Genomic DNA, 13,782 nt, shown 5'->3' with positions numbered 1-13,782 from the left:
ATTAATTAATAGTAAGCAGGTTCTCTCTTATCCAGAGTTTGCAAACCTACTTCAAATCTTGGTTTCAAACACTGGTTAGTGCAGACATAGCTCTTAACCATGGTTAAGACACTCAAGGGAAAGGTGGGAGAATTTACACCAAAAAATTAGAGGGGCTGTGGAGAAGGGAGTACATTATCCTAATGGATTGCTCCTAATCTATTAATCCTGGCTGAAAGACTGGGAGCATTATGTCCACGCTGGCCAAGTCTGGAGAGCTGGCAGTGAACAATGATCATACACAAAGCCTGCTGCAGACTATTTCACAATTAAAATCAATATTTATTTAGCCAGTGTGGTGTAGTGGTTAGAGTGTTGGACTAGGATTGGGGAGACCTGATTTCAAATCCCCATCCCCATGCAGTTCACCAAATGACTCTGGGCCAGTCAGTCACATATCTCTTAGCCTAACCTACCTCCTGTGAGGATGTTGTTGTGAGGATAAACATAATTTATAACCATGTGTACCGTTCTGAGGTCCTTGGAGGAAGAATGTGATATAGATGTAAAAATAAATACATAAATAAATTTATATCCCAAAGTGGCATACTGTACATAGGATTTCCAGGCAGACTCCAGTGGAAGGCACTAACCAGACCTGGCTTCAGCAAGGTTGTTGCGTTATGGACATTCAGATCATGACCAGGGACCACTATAGAAGTGTAAATCATGAGCATAATGGGTTGGTTAACTTTTCCAAGCAAGAGGCAACCTCCTCTATATACTTGGGAGAAAACAACTAACAGAAAGGTGAATGACGAAAAAAAAGAAAAGGGACTCGGAAGCTACTTAACACAGATATGCTCAACATGGGGCATGGTACACATGCAGGCACATATACAAGTGTGTTAAAATTTAGTTTACAATATGGCATTCAAGCAGAGAATGCAACACTTGCAACAGCTATGCTAATATTGCAGAATAATTTCATCTTGAAGGTAATGCTAAAACACACACACACACACACACACACACACACCCCAAGAGAAAACAAACGGAAATAATTATATCTCCTCTTCCTTCTACTGCATAAAAGAAAACACACAAATTAGAGAACTCACATGTATTAAAGTTGCTGAGAAGCAGTTACAAACAGTGCCTTTAAGGCAATTCATTGGAATGTAGATATTAAGGCTAGCAGTAAAGCTCTCCTTCAAATAAAGAATCCTTTACTTTAATATGCAACGACACACACAAGTCTTAAGGGACCTATGCTATATGTGGACTTCCAAATATAGACTGGGGTTTTTCAAACCCCTCCCACTTCTTGCACAGGTCCTTACTCACCTCCAAAAACGGCTTCTTATATATGCTTATTTTTAAAAAACTTATATTTAAAAAAACCTTTATATTGAAAAAGTCACATTTCCTACAAAGCTGAATTACCTATTTCTCTCTTGTCTATTTTTAGTGCATGGCATAGAAATAAAGGCATGCCATTCAGGGTACAATGTTGGGTGAAATAAATCTACTTTATGTGGGGTTGCAACAGGAAAGGGAGTCAGCAGAAACCCCAGAAATGCTTTTGGCACACACATGGGACTCTTGGGATTCCTGTCTTTATGGGTGCTCTTTCTACCCAATCATCCATAAAGATACAGTCCTATTTACCCAAACTGTTTTAGAAGACAGATGCTACAAGCACTGCACATAGAGTTATATATGCTTAAGGCTGCACATCTTCCTGAGAATAAGCCCCATAGCATGCAATTTGAAAATAGACTTATTTGCCTGTAAGTGTGTACTGGACTGAAATCAAAACGTTCATATGAAAAGATTTTCAGGGATGAACTTGGCCTGGCTAGTTCAGCATTGCACAACTCTTGCATGCATTCTAAAGCCTGCTAAAATATCTCCAGTTCTTCTGAGAATCTCTGAATACCAGTAAATAAGCAGAAATCACACAGGAACTTCTATAAGAAGACTTAAGCAGTGGGGGAGAAACACACTTGGCTCTTGTAATCAAAATATGCACATTCCTTTGATTATTTTCTCTCTCTTGCATGTATATTTGCTGAGATATTACTACTACTGGTAATACTTCACAATGTATTTACTGTCAACGAATACAAAATGCTGCTCTTTGCACACCTGCTTGCCATACACTGAACATTTGGAAGGTCATTAATAAACCTAGAAGTATAAAATATGTTCCCAAAGATTTCACAATATTCTCTCCTGCCTGGTGTAAGGAAATTAACGCAGGACTTGGCATAGCACACAGCATAGTACACAGAGAAAACCTATACACCCAAAGATAGGACTATAGCTGCTTCCTGCTGGGATTGCTTGTGTATTGGTTTTTAAACACAAGGAGATAGACATACTCCAAGGGGCAAGAAAGGCCAGGGGAAATATCATACCAAAATCTCCAATGATGGACTGTCATCTTATAATGCAGAGGAAACATGGTGGAGACCTGAGCCATGGCACTAGGAGGTGCAACTACACCCACTAGATGTATTCCCTGCCCGTGCAAGCAAGACACTAACAACATGTGATACAAGCCCTGAATTAACAGTCTCTACATACTTAATGAAATAAGGTGTTGAAGCATTACATACAATATACTTCAAAATTATTCAAAATGCGACTTTGTAAGTTTATCCAGAAATGTTTAGGACAGCAAAGTTGTCAGTATGATGAGATCCCACAGACAGATGTCCAGTGAAGAAATATGTCTGACTCCCTGTAAACTAAGACTTACAAACTGAGAACTGGGCTCAGGGAAATGTACTCTTCCCCATTTCCGTCTCCAGAGTGCATTAATCCTCCTTTTGCTTGCCACTGTTACTGCTGACCATGGTTTAGAGCATGACTGCACAATTTCAGCCCTCCTGCATATGTTGGACTACTCCCATAATCCCTTACAATTGGCCATAATCTCCCATAATCCCTTACAATTGGGATTATGGGAGATTATAATCTCCCATAATCCCTTACAATTGGCCACTGTGGCTGGGGATGATGGGACTTGTAGTCCAAAACCAACTGGTGTGCCAAAGTTGTGCATCCCCTAGTTTAGAGTTACACATGGACCAAAGCTAAAAATGGTTAATGGTATCAGGTTCCTCTCAACAAGGGTCTGCAAACTCATTACAAATTATGGTTTCAAATTCTAGTTTATAAGGGAGCCGTGGCTAGCACTGACCATCACTTGTGACTCTGCACATGCAACTCTAAACCATTCAAAACCATGACAAGAGAAGAAATAACTCAGGAGGTGTGAGAGGAGGGCAGTCCATTCCAAAGGCTAGTTCCCTATTTGCAAACTATGGTATTACATTTACAGACATGGAGAAAGTGCACACATTGTGACCAGAAGAAACCTGTTACAAAATAATTCATGTACTTCAGAATTCAACCACATTCAGGTTGCCCTGGAATTCATAGTCATTTGTGATTCATACAATACTACAGATAACTAAATAGGAAATATATGGAAACTGGGTTGGATCCAAACAAGCATGAGTAGTAGGAAGCTTGCAGAAAGGAGCATTGGTCACTCAATGTGAAGACTTCTTCTTGCTGCCAGATTTGAGGACATCTCACATGGATTATCCTTCCTGCATGCTCCAGAGGCAGGACAAATCCATTACGGTAGTTCAAGCCTTTAAAAGGCGAGGGAGGATAGCCCCTCCCAGTTATGTTTAGCCAATGCAAGCTTCTAGAAGGACGGAATGAGAAAGGTGAATACAGAAAGAGACAAATAATAGAGATGTCTACCAGTAGACAAAGACGCCCAGAGCGTGGGTCGAGATGTCCTCAAATCCAGCAGCAAGAAGAAGTCTTTACGGTGAGTGACCAATGCTCCTTTCTCAGCTGCCAGATGAGGACCACTCACGTGGGACATGCCACAGCTGATAGACAAAGGGAGGAAGAACATGTTGTAGAACATGTCTACCAAAGGTGGCCCTGGAGGACTTGAGGACGTCTAACTTGTAGTGCCTGGTAAACATGGACGAGGATGACCACTCTGCAGATTTCAGCCAATGGAGTTTGTCAATGAGCTGTCACTTTGAGAGGAGGAAGTAGGTTTTGAACCTCAAACGCAAGTGCAATGCACGCTTTGATCCATCTTGCAAATGTAGAGGTTGACACTGGTTGTCCCATGGAAGATGGTAGGAATGAGACACAGTGCCTCTATGGACCTGAAAAATGATGTTCTGGACAAGTATATCTTGAGAAAGTGGTACACATCCAGTTTGTGCCATTCCTTTTCCATGGGATGGGTAGGACTGGGGCAGAAGGAAAGGAGGACGGATTCTTCTGAGAGGTAAAAGACAGATGCCACCTTGGAAAGTACTGATGGATCTGGTATCAGTTTGACTGAGTCTGAGGAGATTACGCAAGATCTCGGATTTGATGACAGAGTCCTGAGCTCGGAAACTCTCCTGGCTGAGGTGATGGCAACAAGGAAAGCCAACTGGAAGGACAGTATGAAGAGAGGTATGGATCTTAGAGGCTCAAACAGAGATGTGTGAAGTACACGAAGAACATGTGGAGGTCCCATGTAAGGAACCTGTGAACAACCGGGGGAGAGGAGAGAGTTGCACCTCTCAGGAACCGTCGGAGATGACAATGGGAGTGAAGACCCTTTATTCTGGACAGAGACAGGAGGATGGCCAGAACCGCAGCATAGCATCTGATGGTGTTTGCACCTTGTGGGAGACACACACACACACACACACACAGAGGCCTTCACTTCATTTCAGTAGATTCCCTCCTTCCCATGCACATGGGTTTCTGAACCCTCAGGAGCAGCTTTTGCAGGGCTGCAATGGGGAAGAAAGAGAGATAAGTCCCCTTCTGTGACCTTTCTTCTATTCACGCTTGTTTGGATCCAACTCTTCTGAGAGAGTAAAATAAGGCATTTATTATTCATTGTTTGTAATGCCACCAATATAACAATCTTAAGTGCAACTGAAGTACAAGATGCACATCTGCAAAACAGCACAAAGAAGGCTTCCCTCAAAAGTTTTGGAAGCACTTACAACTAAAGCTTTGGAAGCAATACAACTTAATGTTGTACTGACAACATTAGGCAACCACAAGACACTCCTCTGGGATATAATATCAAGCCACTTTGTACATGGTTCTGACAAAGATTTTATCTAATGTACGGTCAGGACATTGGAACAACTAAGCTCTTGCAAAGGCTGGATAATTTCTTTTTGTGGGAGGTGGGGAGGGGAAAGAGATAGTAACCTTTAAACAATGCTGTTTACCTTGCAGTTCTGCAGCAGTCGAATGAGATGCTCAAAGCAGTTACTATTAAGGAAAATGGCTTGCAAAACGGGCCTATCAGTGCAGTCTAACATGGCAGTGATGGTATCTAAGGTGGTAAAAGTGAAAAGAAAGGAGAAATGAATTACATTCTTTAAAACCTAATGATTTCTCTTTTAGAGCATGCAAGCCAAAAGAACTCAATAAAAAAACTTCAGCTGCAAACCATAGAGAATAAGCTAAGTAAAAGCAGAGGGTGGCGGATTAGTTTTTATTGCTGGCTGCTATTCATCCATTACACATAACGGAAAAAACAAATGTTTTGTTAAACATTATGGTAAGTATTGGTATGTAATATAATGATGGAACTACATAGGTGTTTGGGGTTTTTTTAAGGCAAACAGACATTTAGAGATATAGACTTCATTCCTTACCCACTCATAAAGGATCGTATTACTTACTTAGCATTTGAATTTGTAGTGTTATAAACCTGCTCTCCCACTGCCTAGACCTCCTTGAGTTAGGCAAAGCTGCATGGTCAGAGTTGAGCAACTTGAAGTAGTTCTCCAGTATGGTACTGGTTTCCACTTGCCGCTGATCTGAGCTGCTGGTCAGAAGTATGTGCACCACTTCCGTTAAGCATTTAAGTGTCAGCTCTGCCTTCCTGCTCACTTCATCTGGATCTCTGTTATCCCATATGTCACAATCTGCCAGTACACGCATCAAGACTTCCATGGTGGCAGGAGAGATTGCTTGGAGAGCATTTCTCTAAAGATAGCAATAAAAACCTCTCAACATTAAAACACACACGCACACAAAACAAGAGACCGATTGACAGGTATATAATTTTGTAATCCAATACATTTTAAATCTACCATTTTATCTGAACAAATCTGGTGAATCAATGCAGTGGGTTCGATCCAGAAGTGCCCTTCTGATCATGGACAGGGAGAAGAGCATTTTGAACATCTCACACTACAGCACAATGTGGGAAAAGTAAAACAAAATCTGAAAATATTGTTTCAGCACAAGATCTGCTATGGGATCCACCTGTTGTAGCACTGGGTAAACTCGTAACCATTTGCAAAGCCATGCTAGTGGATATTTTGCCTCTGTTCATGGCTCTTTAGATCCAACCCTCAAAGCACTATCTGAAAACAATGTCCAGCCCTCTGTTTCTTGCTAAGAGTTTGTGGAGCTGGAATGGGCTTCAGATATTACACAGAAGTCCAAGGTTCTTTAGATATCCTTCCCAAGTAGTAATATTTTTAAAACTGTACTGAAAATTCCCATTGGAGGACTTTATCCTCTGCTCATTTTAACCTCAGGCTGTTATCCACCAACACCCAACTGGGCATTATTAGCCACTAATGCATTGTTTGGGTGAAGACGGTGAACAGACAATAGGCAGATTTCAAAAATGTCCACCAAGCTGAAATAATATACTGGGCAAGGATTGTTTTTTTTCCAGTCTATTCTTGTACACATTTCTAAATTGCTTGGCACAGAAACTCACATGCAGTTGCACTTAAGTACATTATGCTCACTGTACTCGGAAAAGAACAGGTTCACTTTGGGCTCAATTGTGCTCTTTTTTTTACTTCAACAACCAACTCAGCCTAGAAAAAAAATCCCCCAGAAAGGCGAAACTATTTGTCGCAGATGTAGCCTGGGGTGGGCAGATCTCAGGCTTGTAAGTAGAGGTGTACATGGATCATTTGGCACAGTTCAGTCCAAATTCTAACTGAATTCAAACCCGAACCGTGGGTATGCGAACTGGTTTGGTCGAACTGATAGGCTGGGCCAGTAGGTTCGACGAATCAGCTCGAAGTGGTTCACAATTGAGCCGCTCAAAGCAGCCCAGTTCGCAGCAGTCTGGTTCACAATCAAACCGGTTCTGCACATCCCTACTTGTAGGACCTGCCTTGGGGATTTTATTTACAACTGATGTCCATCAACCAGAGCCAGGTGCAAAATAATGGCTCAGGGAAGAGACACACACTTAGAATGAAGGAACAGGGGTGCCTCTGCACACATGCTCAGCACAGGTGTTTACTCAATTTAATATAGTTTTTAAATAGGGCAGTAAAGCTCCTATGTCAGTTCACAACCTCTGAGGGGAAGTCAAAACACCAATGAAAATTCACCACATCATCAAATTGCTGCAAAAACCTCAAAAATAAAAAACACATTAACATCATAACTGCATTCAGCAAAACATGAATTACATTCTGTGAGGGGGGAAATGTAGGATTGTATTCACTTATTGAAAAGTATACACCCATAAATAAACTTTTATAATCATAGATTTTCTAAACATTTCAGGAAATTTTTATTTTGCTTTTTCCTTAAAGTTCATTGACATTCTACAGCTAAAATCTTTTTTCCAGTGTCAAATAGACTCTGTTCTTTGAGATTACACCCGCATTCTGTCAGCATTATCTTCTCACCTGCCCTCCAGCCACAATAGCTCCGAAGAGATGCAGCAGACAACATTTCAGGCTCTCCTTCAGATGCTCACTTTCTTGAAAACACTCTGAAAACAGAGAACAAGTTACTGGTCTGTTCCACAATATGGCTTCTATTAACTCTGAACCCAAATATTTTTTTAGAAGTATCCCCAAATAAAATCTGACCATCAAAAAATAATTTACAACATCATTTTTCATATTCTTTCAGAATAAAAATTAACTCCAGTATCCATCACCTTCCATTTAGTTATAGGAGTAGTTCCCAAGTGACATGCCAGAATGGGAGCTGAAGCAGGTCTTCAAAAATTAAGGAGCAAAGGAGGAGGAATACCTCTATGGTGTACAAGGTATCCATTCATTCTGCCCAACACATTTTGATTTAAACATCTTCATCAAGGCACCGGGGAAATAAAACAATCTCTTACTTACAAGCTCAGTTGCAGAATCTGTTTTGCAACAGAGCATGTCTTCTCTCTACAGTGACCAGATGGAGATTTTTAGCTCCAAACACATTGGGCAGCAGAAACAGATCTCTTGTCCACCTTAGTAGTTTCTCTCCTCCTCCATTTTTGTGTTACTGTCTTTTTCTGTCTTTTTCTCCAACCCTTGAAAAATTAAGCCACCCTATTGGATTCCTCCACCACTCAGAATCTCTTGCAGTGGGGTAACCCCCAGCAGCATGCACTGGCATCTCTCTCAGTTGCAAGGAGGATGCCTACACATTTTTCTGGGAGCTGACCAAGAAAATGTGTATATATATTTTTAGAAGTAAGAATCAAGTGTGCCTCCAATTTAGTCAAGGGTGGGGGGAAACTGTGCTTCAGTTATCAGATGCTTAGGAAATAGGTAAGGCAAAGTGTTCTGTCAAGTCGATTTCGACTCCTGGCGCCCACAGAGCCCTGTGGTTTTCTTTTGGTAGAATACAGGAGGGGTTTACTATTGACATCTCCCACACGGTATGAGATGAAGCCTTTCAGCATCTTCCTATATCACTGCTGCCCGATAAAGTACCAGTGGGGATTCGAACTGGCAACCTTCTGCTTGTTAGTGAAGCATTTCCTGACTGTGCCATTAGGTGGCTCGCTCGGGAACTACTGCTCTAGAATAATTAATCATCGCCTACAATGTTTGTGAACCGCCCTGAGCTATTTTGTAAGGGCGGTCTAAAAATCGAATAAATAAACAATAAATAAATACAATGCAATAACACTAGAACAAGAATAAAAGGAATTTGCTCAGCGGAGAAATATTGGCCACATTTTCTGAATAATCTCATAAAGTATCTAAAGATGCTATTGTGCTTTTAAAAAGTTACATATTTATTATATTTTCTATCGATCTATTATTTTCAATATATTTTAAAATAAGTAATACTAACTTTAATTTAATGCAGCAAAAGCCTCTTAACCACTGCCAAAGGTTAAAATTTCATGAAAGCCAAATTCCTACTGGCTAAAACCAGAACAAACTTAGGTCCAAAACCTTTCCAGTCCATTGAAAAACCATTATATTGTATCTTTCCTCATACCATACATACCTAACATAAGGCAATTACAAGTAGCCTAAGGAATTTCTCTTAGCAACAAACATTAACCTGGAGTTGTTGCCATAGCAATAACCTTACACAGACAGAGTAGCTGCTGCCAAAATCAAAGGATTATTTTGTTTGGAATTAACATCATGAGAAACTCCCAATAACGTCACAAGCCAACACTGTTAAAATGTCACCATTTTACCTTGAAAAAAATCAAGCTCTTAAATACAGTTTTTGTTTGAATAGTCAATGTGTTCCAAGACTTGGGCTTGGACTTTTTGTTTGTTTCAGTTCTTCAGTTTTTATCATTTGCAGATTGGAACAGTGAAGGAAGAAAGCCTATGCCTTAAAATAGTAACATTCTGAGGTAAACACTATGATATTAGGACACTTAAGACGATACTCACGGTAAAAGAAAGGGACAAACTCCACTGTTAGTGAAGCTGGTTTGTACTTTTGTCTGCTTTTCTCAACAGTGCCCAGAATTCGTCTAGTTTTTAAAAGGAGGAACAGAGATAACATATGTTTAGGCACATAGTGCAGAACACATTTTCATTTAAAAGTTATAGACATACAGTGAGGGAAATAAGTATTTGATCCCCTGCTGATTTTGTCCGTTTGCCCTCTGACACAGAAATGACCAGGCTATAATTGGAATGGTAGGTTTATTGTAGCTGTGAGAGACAGAATAACAACAAACAAACCCTCAAAATCCCAGTGCCCAAAAGTCAGTGATGGATTTGCATTGTAGTGAGGGAAATAAGTATTCGATCCCTTCACAAAAGATGTCTTAGTACTTGGTGGCAAAACCCTTGTTGGCAATCTCAGAGGTCAGACGTTTCTTGTAGTTGGCCACCAGGTTTGCACACAACCCAGGAGGGATGTTGTCCCACTCCTCTTTGCAGATCCTCTCCAAGTCAGAAAGGTTTCGAGGCTGATGTTTGGCAACCCGAACCTTCAGCTCCCTCCACAGATTTTCTATGGGATTAAGGTCTGGAGACTGGCTGGGCCACTCCAGGACCTTCATGTGCTTCTTCTTGAGCCACTCCTTTGTTGCCTTGGCTGTGTGTTTTGGGTCATTGTCATGCTGGAATACCCATCCACGACCCATTCTCAATGCCCTGGCTGAGGGAAGGAGGTGCTCACCCAAGATCTGACGGTACATGGTCCCATCCATCGTCCCTTCAATGCGGTGAAGGTGTCCTGTCCCCTTAGCAGAAAAACACCCCCAAAGCATAATGTGTCCACCTCCATGTTTGACGGTGGGGATGGTGTTCTTGGGCTCATAGGCAGCATTCCTCCTCCTCCACACACGGCAAGTTGAGTTGATGTCAAAGAGCTCGATTTTGGTCTCATCTGACCACAACACTTTTGCCCAATTCTCCTCTGGATCATTCAGATGTGCATTGGCAAACTGCAGACGGGCCTGTACATGTGCTGCCTTGAGCAGGGGGACCTTGCGGGCACTGCAAGATTTCAGTCCTTCACGGCGTAGTGTGTTACCAATTGTTTTCTTGGTGACTATGGTTCCAGCTGCCCTGAGATCATTGACAAGTTCCCCCCGTGTAGTTCTGGGCTGCTTTGTCACCGTTCTTATGATCATTGCAACTCCACAAGGTGAGATCTTGCATGGAGCCCCAGACCGAGGGAGATTGACAGTTATTTTGTGTTTCTTCCATTTACGAGTTATCGTGCCAACTGTAGTCACCTTCTCACCAAGCTGCTTGGCGATAGTCTTGTAGCCCAGTCCAGCCTTGTGCAGGTCTACAACCTTGTCCCTGACATCCTTCGACAGCTCTTTGGTCTTGGGCATGGTGGTGAGTTTGGAAGCTGAGTGATTGCTTGCTTCTATGGACAGGTGTCTTTTATACAGGTACTGTAACAAGCTGGGATTAGGAGCACTCCCTTACAGAGGGTGTTCCTCATCTCAGCTCGTTACCTGCATATAGTGAAAAGACACCTGGGAGCCTGAAATCTTGCTGGTTGATAGGGGATCGAATACTTATTTCCCTCACTACAATGCAAATCCATCGCTGACTTTTGGGCACTGGGCTTTTGAGGGTTTGTTTGTTGTTATTCTGTCTCTCACAGCTACAATAAACCTACCATTCCAATTATAGCCTGGTCATTTCTGTGTCAGAGGGCAAACGGACAAAATCAGCAGGGGATCAAATACTTATTTCCCTCACTGTAGCTTTTAGCTGGAAGTTATAGACATTCAAATGCAACAATATGTGTATTTAGTTTGTTTTGTAGATTTCTAGCCCACTTTTTGACCAAAGGGGCTCACAATATTGATAAGCTGCAATACATTAACCGACTTTAAACAAAAACGAAAATAGTCCAGCTGAACCAGGATCAGGTATTTCCCTCACTACTTTGCTATCACAAGGCAGTTAATGTTAGATGGTAGCGTTGCCAACGTCCCAATGTCCAAATAAGGGACACGAGTGAGGGATTATGTGGGAGTCATTGGGAGCCTGAGTGTTGTATGTGTTATTACCACTTTCAACTTAAACTATGGTATAAGTTACAACTTAGATTGCTTCCCCTCTGCTTATTGATATAACCACGGTTAGCCAAACTGGGTGTCGTGTAATTTTGTTTTCCAGAAAGAGAAGCATTGTTAGCCAGTAAAAATAGATTTCACACATGAGGACTATCTAGTGGTCATCGCTTGCATGATTTTCATGATCCTGATAATACTGATGGCTATTAATGTTTTTGTTAATGTCCCCAGCATGGGACTGTTGGCAACCCTAAGCCCGCAGCCCACCAGAACCACAGGAGAAGGGAAAGGAATTGGGGCTCATTAATTATTTAGTTATTAGTGAAAATAACTGGTCTGATCAGAGCCATAGGTTCTTCCCATTTGCTGATAATAAGGGACAAATGACATCCTGTAAGGGACAGACCATTTTGGGCTGAAAATAACTGGTCTGATCAGAGCCATAGGTTCTTCCCATTTGCTGATAATAAGGGACAAATGACATCCTGTAAGGGACAGACCATTTTGGGCTGAAATAAGGGATATCCATGCTAATAATGGGCTGTTGGTAACCCTATTTGATGGCCTTGTGGATGGGGAACAGTCCAGCCAAAGCAGGAGCAGGAACCCATTATATCTGCCTGCCTGATATAAACAGATGTATTCCACCCAACATTCTATTCCCAATGGTGTGCCTTTATTTCTATACCATGCATTTCTAAAATAGGCGAAAGAAATAATTCAACTTTGAAGGAAATGTGACTTTATAAGGTTTTTCCCCCAATAAGCATATATAAGAAGGGATTCTTCAACATTTCAATCTCCCAGAGGTTCCCCCCCTCCTACCCTGCATTTATGGCTACTTTGCATATTTAAAAAATCAGTCTGATTTTTCACGATGTGAAGCTGTGGTTATACTGTTATAATATGTAAAGGACTTTTGACTATACCCAGTTCCAAAGGCAGTTTTCCATAGTGTGCATACAATTAAAAAAGGAGGGGGCATATTTTTCTTCCACAGAGTGTGCACACCTGTGAAGCAGTCTTCTCTCTGGATGGATGTAGACATCACATTGAAGCTGAGCCCTTCACAAGCTCCCTCAGCCCCAGGAGCATGCTCCTGCCCCAACACAAGTGCCTGCCTCCTCTCAGGATATGCCAAGATGGATGGTTTACATATCATGACCAATCTTAGCATATTGTGAACTATTTACTTCAGAAAGCCCAAGCCCTGAAACTCACTTGAACCCCACAAAAAACTGCTCCTTACACAGAGTGGAACAGTGCACGCATGCTTTCTTTTTAGAACTACTTGAAGTTTTCAAGGCAGAGAGAGACTATTTTCACTGGCAAAACCAAGCCATGTTTTAAAGAGCTGGCCACAACAATTAAAACATCATCATTTAACTCACACATACCCTGCTACTCTTTGCCTCCAGTTTCGATATGGATCATAGAGGCTTTCACAAAAGGCCAATGCATGTCTCACAAACTCTTCTATGGGTGTTTGATCTGCCACTTCTTTCTCTTTTGTTTTACTTTTTAGCTAAAAGACAAAAGCAATATGGTAATCATCCAAAAGTTTTCAACCCTGCAAGTTTTGCAAGTGTGCAGCCCAGAAAAGGAAGTGGAGACAAAAAGAAAACAAAACAACACGCACCCCCCACAGTTAAACACCAAAATGCCACATGAGCCAGGGCTAAGTATACAACTAGAACCAGGTGTTAAGGAGGGACTATAGTATTGTTCATATACACCTACCACTTCTTCATCATCATACCCATCTACAGAGTTTACTTCCTATGGTTGGCCATTACCAAGACACAACAAAATGAAACTGGTTATGCTTCTTTGCTCGCACTGAGATCCTGGTTTGAGGCAGAATACCCAAAGCAAGCTTAGCTGTATGCCCAAGTTTCACTCTAACTTGGATTGCTGATGATCACACATAATGTTGAATTATGTGAGCTAATTTACATGCAAGAAAGAGGAGAGGAGAAGAAAAGGGCCTGGGCATCCTGTAG

The 13,782-nt window shown here is 41.5% G+C and overlaps 1 protein-coding gene across 5 annotated transcripts in view; it reads right to left on the bottom strand.

Moving 5' to 3' along the window:
- Window positions 1–13,782, bottom strand: part of NBEAL1 (neurobeachin like 1) — a 162,528-nt gene that overhangs the window by 104,124 nt on the left and 44,622 nt on the right. For all 5 annotated transcript variants that reach the window (XM_053282771.1, XM_053282775.1, XM_053282773.1 and 2 more), the window contains 5 exons: window positions 13,177–13,304; window positions 9,678–9,760; window positions 7,716–7,801; window positions 5,727–6,033; window positions 5,268–5,374 (listed from right to left, as the gene is read on the bottom strand). In XM_053282771.1, the coding sequence (XP_053138746.1) occupies window positions 5,268–5,374; window positions 5,727–6,033; window positions 7,716–7,801; window positions 9,678–9,760; window positions 13,177–13,304 (711 nt within the window). The remainder of the gene's footprint in view (window positions 1–5,267; window positions 5,375–5,726; window positions 6,034–7,715; window positions 7,802–9,677; window positions 9,761–13,176; window positions 13,305–13,782) is intronic.

Source organism: Hemicordylus capensis, chromosome 1 (genome assembly GCF_027244095.1).
Source record: "Hemicordylus capensis ecotype Gifberg chromosome 1, rHemCap1.1.pri, whole genome shotgun sequence".
Lineage (NCBI taxonomy): Eukaryota > Metazoa > Chordata > Lepidosauria > Squamata > Cordylidae > Hemicordylus > Hemicordylus capensis.
The sequence above is the reverse complement of the archived record's forward strand: the minus strand, read 5'-3'. Positions and strand labels throughout refer to the sequence as shown.